General features: G+C 31.6%; 1 protein-coding gene across 1 annotated transcript in view; it reads right to left on the bottom strand.

Annotated features, from left to right (window-relative positions):
• Positions 1-4,007: 4,007 nt before the first annotated feature.
• Positions 4,008-8,695, bottom strand: part of LOC142327256 (uncharacterized) — a 40,148-nt gene continuing 35,460 nt past the window's right edge. Inside the window, exon 7 of the mRNA XM_075370146.1 lies at positions 4,008-4,641. Within this exon, the coding sequence (XP_075226261.1) occupies positions 4,597-4,641 (45 nt within the window). The 3' untranslated portion in view covers positions 4,008-4,596. The remainder of the gene's footprint in view (positions 4,642-8,695) is intronic.

Here is an 8,695-nt window from a genome sequence, read left to right as displayed (position 1 = left end):
CGTAATATTAACGAATCTCTTTTAAAAATATAATTTATGTGAAAAATACAATAATGAGTTTCTCTGTCTTTAAGATATTTTTCGTACTCTAATACTGTGTACACAACTCTCATTGAAATACCTCAAAATATTTTTAATTGTCTTCATATATAAAACTGTTGTATGTCTGTTATAATGAAATTTGCAACATAGAATTTCCAATTTTTCATACAGTACAAATCGATTAGTTTATTCTTACTTAATTTCTCATATATGAAGAAATTTTCAGGGATTTGATTTACTCCTGCTAAGAGTTAATGTGTAATATGTAATATGTAAGAGTTAATGTGTAATGTGTAATATGAGTTAGTATAATATGTAGTACGTAGTTTAATATGTTAGTATATATGCTATGAGTTAGTATATGTATAATATTATCAGTTTCTTCAATAACTGTAAAGCGATATTGAAAAAGAAATATTATAGAATATATTTCGAATTAAATACTATGACACAATATTAGTTTCTAACTCTTATACACAAAGTAAAATAAGATAAATAAAAATAATAAGATTATGGGTTGTATATACAAAAATGCAAATGTAACAAGTCAGGACCATTTAATTTTCAGATGGTACACCAATATATATTACAAAAGGTAAAGTCGATAGATGGGTGGAATATATTGAAGAGTTATACGGAGGAAATGAATTAGAAAATGGGGTTATAGAAGAAGAAGAGGAAGTTGAGGAGGATGGAATGGGAGAAACAATAACGAGATCTGAATTTAAGAGAACATTAAAAGATTTAAATGGCAGAAAGGCTCCTGGAATAGACGGAATACCTGTACAGTTACTGCGCAGTGCAGGTAAGGAAGCGATTGATAGATTATACAAACGGGTGTGTAATATTTATGAAAAAGGGGAATTTCCGTCAGACTTCAAAAAAAGTGTTATAGTCATGATACCAAAGAATGCAGGGGCAGATAAATGTGAAGAATACAGAACAATTAGTTTAACTAGTCATGCATCAAAAATCTTAACTAGAATTCTATACAGAAGAATTGAGAGGAGAGTGGAAGAAGTGTTAGGAGAAGATCAATTTGGTTTCAGGAAAAGTCTAGGGACAAGGGAAGCAATTTTAGGTCTCAGATTAATAGTAGAAGGAAGATTAAAGAAAAACAAACCAACATACTTGGCGTTTATAGACCTAGAAAAGGCATTCGATAACGTAGACTGGAATAAAATGTTCAGCATTTTAAAAAGATTAGGGTTCAAATACAGAGATAGAAGAACAATTGCTAACATGTATAGGAAACAAACAGCAACAGTAATAATTGATGAACATAAGAAAAAAGCCGTAATAAGAAAGTGAGTCTGACGAGGATGTTCCCTATCTCCGTTACTTTTTAATCTTTACATGGAACTAGCAGTTAATGATGTTAAAGAACAATTTTGATTCGGAGTAACAGTACAAGGTGAAAAGATAAAGATGCTACGATTTGCTGATGATATAGTAATTCTAGCCGAGAGCAAAAAGGATTTAGAAGAAACAATGAACGGCATAGATGAAGTCCTACGCAAGAACTATCGCATGAAAATAAAAAAGAACAAAACAAAAGTAATGAAATGTAGTAGAAATAACAAAGATGGAGAATGTTAAAAATCAGATGGGTGGATAAAGTGACAAATGAAGAGGTATTGCGGCAAATAGATGAAGAAAGAAGCATTTGGAAAAATATAGTTAAAAGAAGAGAGACTTGTAGGCCACATACTAAGGCATCCTGGAATAGTCGCTTTAATATTGGAAGGACAGGTAGAAGGGAAATATTGTGTAGGCAGGCCACGTTTGCAATATGTAAAACAAATTAGGGATATAGGATGAAGGGGGTATACTGAAATGAAACGACTAGCACTAGATAGGGAATCTTGGAGAGCTGCATCAAACCAGTCAAATGACTGAAGACAAAAAAAAATTGGCAAATATTGTGTTATTAGACTGGTGTAAATAAGAAATTCCATATAATTAAAATCAATCTTAACATTAGTTAAAATAGGGATGATAGTAAATGGGTTGATACTCATTGTCTTAAATATAGTGTTTTAACAATTTTTGCAAGATTTTTACATACATCACCTTATCGTTATACCTTGTTTGATCTAGTTTTTCAGGTTTATTGTTTTCAGAAAGGTCTATTTTTCCACTAATTTTATAGAGTACAAACGCAAATAGTTTCACTATATCTCTTTCAAAATAATGAAAGAGTTTGAGGGATTTTAATGTTAAAATAAATTACTGTATTGCAGATCCAATTATTTCACGGTAATTTGTAAAAAAGTTTGGTGTAGAGTGTTTTTCTTCGACTTTTAACAGTATTTTTGAAGAAGACAACTGAATATGTTTGGGGTAATTTAGAATTAGAATAGTATTAGCTGACGTCAATTTTAAATGGTTCAATACTCGCCCGTACTCGGTTTTGTTTTTAGATTATTTTGGTTGTATAAGAAAACGCTGTGAAATATTCTAACATTGTTTTCAAACTTCAAGCTTGTTAAATGTTTGTACAATTTTTAATTATTAAATTATTTACTCATAATAAAAGTACGAACTACTTCTAAGCTGTTTACATCAAGACCAAAATTATTTGAGAAATTAAATGACTGTTTCACGTATAATATTTATAATTTCACTTATATTTTCGGCTAACAAATCCGATTTCATCTTTCTTAATAACTTTGTACAATAAAGTGTATTCAAAAGGTTGTAAAGAAGTGACATTACATTGTTTAATAGACGTTACAACAATACATTATTATGTTAAACGCGGAATCTAAATCTCTGATTACATTTTAACTGTTGATCTCAAGACCGATCTGAAAGTACTTTATTAGAGTTAAAATAATAAGAGTATCTATGAAAAGGACAACTTTTCACTAATTTAAGGAAATGTGATTTTAATGATATAAAAGTGAAAAAATAATAAACAAAACAGAATATTGATTCTAATTTTAAAAAAATTCTTCCTTCTTGTTAACGAATTAATTTCCATTGGAAAAGTAAGTATAAAAGGTTTCCCTTTTTCGCAATCCAATAGGATTAGGCCAATGGTTAATATAAACTCTTTCTGCTATTCACGAACCCTTTATCTCTCACTTACCAAATAAAATTATCTCGAACAATTTGTAGAATCCCCCACAAAATTTTATTTTTTCAAAAACTTTATATTTAAATAAAAACCAGAATGGTGTTGAATGTTGTTGTAGAATACTATGAATGTTGTTGTAGAGTACTATGCTTTTGAAATGCTTTTCAGTGTAAAAAAACCCGTATTTTTGCTTTTTGGCTTCTTTAACTTATACAGCATAGTATACATATTCAAAGTGTAATAAAACTGCTCTTCGTAATTAGTGATTAGATTGTTCTGCTATGTTTTTACTATAACAGATATAAGTACATTAGAGAGGCTTTTACTTTATATGTTAAATTAGCAGTGTAAAATTACAATATAATACAAGAAAAAATAGTAAAACTTGTAAAATAAGTATAAAAAGTCTATCAACCTTAATATTTAGCAAACTGGGGAGTGCTTATAGAAATGGATGTTCGTGTAATACGAATACTGGTGGCTAGAGTAGCATGGGCGTTTTAGTGATTTTTCAAGTTTTGAATATTGTTAGGTGTTTTCGTTTTGTTATTTTGCGATGATGTTCGTTAAATTTTCTTATGTTGTACATTAATATAACCCCGTACTAGATATGCACGCACAAGCTCGCTCATGCTCTTCCAAAAGGTAATGTGCGTTAATTAATCCTTTTAAAGAAAAGATTTTTCTAAAATTAGAATAATAAGAATAATAATCGTAATATGAATATGTACGGCTGTGTTACATGAGAATTAAAAAAAAAAAAAATATTAATAATTTTTTTTTTTAGAATAAAAACCAGATTAAATAGCTAGATATATTTCATGGGTCTTAAACAGATGCTTCTTAGAGTTGTTTTTGATATTGGGTTTAGCGATTAAACTAATTACATATTAAGAGTTTTATTCTTTTCACAATATAATAATTTTTTAAATAACTACACACTACATTATTATTCTTGATATTAACCTGGTATAATATATTGAAATTTTCTAAATCGAATTAAATAAAAATCGGAGAGGAATATTCGGATTCCAGAAAATTCGGATAACGGGGTACATGGTCTTGCAAAATGAACTATAAAAATTCCTAGAATCCTAAAATAATTAACACAACAGCAAAATAATTTTCCATTAAGTTTTGATAATCCACTGGCTAATATATAGGTTTACATATCCTCATATAATAGAACTAAAAATGAAAATTATTGTCACTTATGTTATTATGCAATAATAACTACACTTTATTACTAAATTGAAATTTAATTTTTTTTTTATTATCCTATGCCATACTGGAAAGATTTCGTGAGACATTGAATCTGTGTTAACAAGAATTCGATTTAGAAAATTCCTATTGTAGTACATACTGAAACATGAAAAAAATTCCCACAACTAAATTAAACGCAAGAAACATCAAATTCATAATGTAAATTATACAGGTTATTTATCAGCTTTTCATTTATAAAACTAATTCTGCTAAACCGTAATATGACTTGATTTATCTTCATCCTTTATATTTTCCTGAAAAAAAAACAAAATCAATCTTTATTAAAATATAAATACATGTTCACAATAAAGATATAGGCAAACTAGACAAATGAATCCCTCTTTCTGCTAAGATCTACTTTATCAGACTGATTAAGGTAAAACTTGTGTAATAAATTTGAAATGCCAAAAAGATCACATTCTTCCAATAGCAACTTTTGTTCCTTCTAAAAGACTTCCTTTTGCCTTTTTAAAAGCAATTTTTCCTTTTCTATAAAAACTAACAAATTTTTAGAAAATTAATTTTGAAAATGCAGTGATTTAGATACTTTGTAATTTAGGTGCTTATTTTTTGAGATTACCAGTATTATGCCAGAATTGCAAAATATAATGATCGGATTCTGTAAAGCTATTCTGTAAATTAAAAACATATAAATTTTTAGTTACACTTTTACAATATATGTATGTTTTAAAATTAATGATTTGAATCGACTTATTATGCCCGTATTTCAAAATTCAGCATAATGTAGCCAAAGTTTAAAATGGTGAAAATTCATTACGTAAACCTGAATATCAGGAAGTTGAATTCGATCATGATATTTTCATCTACAGATTTTACAACTCTTTCGTCAGTTTGCAAAAAAATAAAAAATAAAGGTTTTAACAAGTTTTCGAGATAGGTACTAGCTAATTATATCTGGACAGGTAGAAGGAAAAAATTGTGTAGGCAGGCCACGTTTGGAATACGTAAAACAAATTGTTAGGGATGTAGGATGTAGAGGGTATACTGAAATGAAACGACTAGCACTAGATAGGGAATCTTGGAGAGCTGCATCAAACCAGTCAAATGACTGAAAGCAAAAAAAAAAAAAAATATAACTGAAATAACGTGGATGGATTTAATATCATTCCATTAAGAATTTACGAAGAAAAAAATTTATTGTCCAACAAATTTATATTATTGCGTTACTATAACAATCCATTTGTCAACATGTTTCATGTTTTCCGTTTATATGTATAATATATATATATTTACAAAGACTTTCCTTAGCAACAAAAAATCTTTATTGATTATAAAACAAACAATATATGATAATAATAATAGCATGCATATTAGAATCTCAAATGCCATATTAGAATCTCAATTGTCAATATCAGATTTAATTCGATTAAAAAGAAATAATAAATTTTCACAGTTTGTCACGTTATTGTTTTTGTTTATTGTAGCTAATGTTATAAACGAAGTTAAACGAATAACTTTTCAAAAATAATTATCCTAACAATAATTTCATTTAGATTGTTCAAAATGTAAACTTTTACTTAAATATATTTACGTAATCATTAGAAAATAGGAAACTTCTAAATTATTTTACATAACTCCCTAATATTAGGTTATGTTTATACCAACGTAGATAAAAGTGCATTTTGAAGCTCACGGAATTTACACAGTTATTGGATTGTTTTTTCTAGTTTTCATTACGTTTTTAGTGTAACGTGCGTGTAACAGTGTGGCTTGTTCTTCTTATGTCCTTTCATTTGCCTTGTGTGTGTTTTCCTGAGTTTTTGTGTTCCCATGCGTGGTCCTGTGGGTTACTTAGCGTGAGTTTCTGTCTTCCTTATTTCCCTATTTAACTTCTTTTTACCTACCTATTTCTTATTTATTATCTAATAACTTTTCATGTTATTTTCTTCCGTTTAACACATTTCATTGTTTTCTTTCTTTCTAGATAGTCTAACCTACATGTTAACTATATTAAATCTATGTTTTTAGTCCTCTATTTACATATCATATTATTTGTGCTTTTTCCCTAATTAATCCTCTTTTGTTTTCGTTTTTTTTCTCTGTTAGAGATTAAACACGTGATTGACCGTTGGTTGCAACGGTAATTTAGCCCGCTTCTTGGTGAACTATACCAGAGGACGCTTTCAGGTGTGGTCTGCTAAACATGTTAGTAAAAAAAAAAAATATATATAACAAACAAATAATAATAAAAAATTATATTAATCATAAAATAAACTGGTCTCCAATAAATAAACTGGACTCGTACAGTTCTGGGTATAGCCCGGTTGTATGTCTTGATACCTTTATTCTAGATTTGTATCGGAGATAAGGTCCTTCAGCGCTTTGTCCGGTCCAACACCAAATTCATGTAGGAGATAAAGGAAAACATCGCCTGCCTGCTTTCAGTGACGATGACTTCCTTCCACTGGAGGGGTAAGAATATGTCATCAAACAAAAAAGAAACGGCAGAAGTTCCAACCCAGACAACAAAGAAGCTGGAGATCGATATGCTACGTACCGTTATTTCCTGAAGGTTGGCAGATGATGAGTGTTCAGTTTCAAGTCGAGCAGTCCGGTGCGGCGAACTAATGGGTGCTAGCGCTCACCGGCGAGTTAAACTCGTACGATCAGTGCGGTCGTGTTTTCATTTCAGTCCAAAGGGACTCATAGTTTCTTGATAATGTTCAAGTTCAATTATGACTAAAGTGTCATACATTCGTAAGTTTAATGTAACTATTGTAATTCAATCAAAATTCCATCAAAAGTGACAAGAAATTAAATATAATGATTCAAGAAGTACATAGCGTTGCTTCATTTCATCATCTACCATCTCATCAAAAAAACAATTCATACTAGCTCTAAATTTTACCAAGGAGGTTGTGGGCCTTGTCTGTAATAACTGGCCAGCGAATCGCTTTGAGAAATCGGTGCTCATGAAGCAATCCTTTTGCAACCATGAGGCGGAAACAGAATTTCATTGAGTTGCTGATCAGCGGGAAGGATTTATACGCGCAGAATGCCTTCTTGAGAATCGGAAACAGAAGCAGCTCTTAATGTCATAGAGATGTTGGATACGACCAGGTTTGGTGTCGGATTCCCATCCGACAAGATTCAGCTTTGTGTTCGTCACCTCGTTGAAAACCTGGCAAGAAAATCGGATAGGAAGCTCGTAGAATTGTACAGAAGCTGGGCATAGGTAGACTCAACAAATGTCGAGAGCCCGCCTGCAAGATGCCGCTAACACTGTGATTATCAAGTTTTGTGGGAAGTCCTTCGCCGACCTCCTGAGGTAAAATAAGCAAGAGGTCTTGTACTGTTGAGGAATAAAACTCGGAGACATTTATGTTTTTCACGCCGGCTTTTGACAGTACCCAGAAGGTGATCGTGATGTTGCTCGTGGATGCTCCACATGACTTTCACGTAACGGGCAGGATCCAAATCTTGTGAGTCAGCTGCTGCGTCGTCGGACAAGAAGAAGAAGAATCAAAGTACCTTAAATGTTAAGATACGGCTACCTTGTCTTTAAGTGCAGAGACCCTGATCGCTCGGGCTTTATCTCAACTGTGTCAAGGCCGGCCACAAAAGTTTGAGTGCAAAGAAATAAAATGATGGCTTGTTTGTAAATCTATCTGATATAGGTCTGTTAGTAAGGAGTGCTATAAAGATTGAAAATGAAAGTTCCTACAAATAAATTGAAATAAGAGACAGAGGGTTTACGACTTGGTTTAGAAGTTGCAAAACATCTAAAGCTGATTTACGCTGTGCAGCCAGCCAAATATACAATTTGCACTGAGATGCAATATTTTTATGATGCTGACAGCGCCAACTTTATAATGGTCTCCAGTAAACTACTTGCCGATAATTCACTCCGACAGCGGCCCAGGCTAAGCCTGGGTAGAGACTTCGACAGCGATCTTATTTATAGTTAGTGTATCTCAAGCAAATGTTCATTTGATGATTTGAGCATTTCCTGGACGGTTAACAGTGGAGGTAAGTAGATAGTTCCTTACTAGTCACGTATGTTTTAAGACATAATTGGACGGATGGACGCTTAAATCCTCCACGGAATACGATTATTGCAGGGAGAATGTTGCTGCGGAGCACAGGTCATTCGTGTGCTATCGGTTTCTGCACCATAGGGAAGCATGTAGTAGAGAATTAGGCATGCTTACCTCATAGAATATCATTACGACTATGCTACACACCAAAAGGTTGTACCCAAGATATTAAGATTAATTGAACCAAGTTACCGGAAGATGTCGTAGGGTTAAATAACCACCTCGGATTTTCACCTGGGGCACCTTACCG

The sequence above is a fragment of the Lycorma delicatula genome, chromosome 1 (assembly GCF_047948215.1).
Source record: "Lycorma delicatula isolate Av1 chromosome 1, ASM4794821v1, whole genome shotgun sequence".
Taxonomy (NCBI): Eukaryota; Metazoa; Arthropoda; class Insecta; order Hemiptera; family Fulgoridae; genus Lycorma; species Lycorma delicatula.
Note: the sequence above shows the minus strand (reverse complement) of the source record. Positions and strands in the feature narration are given on the sequence as shown.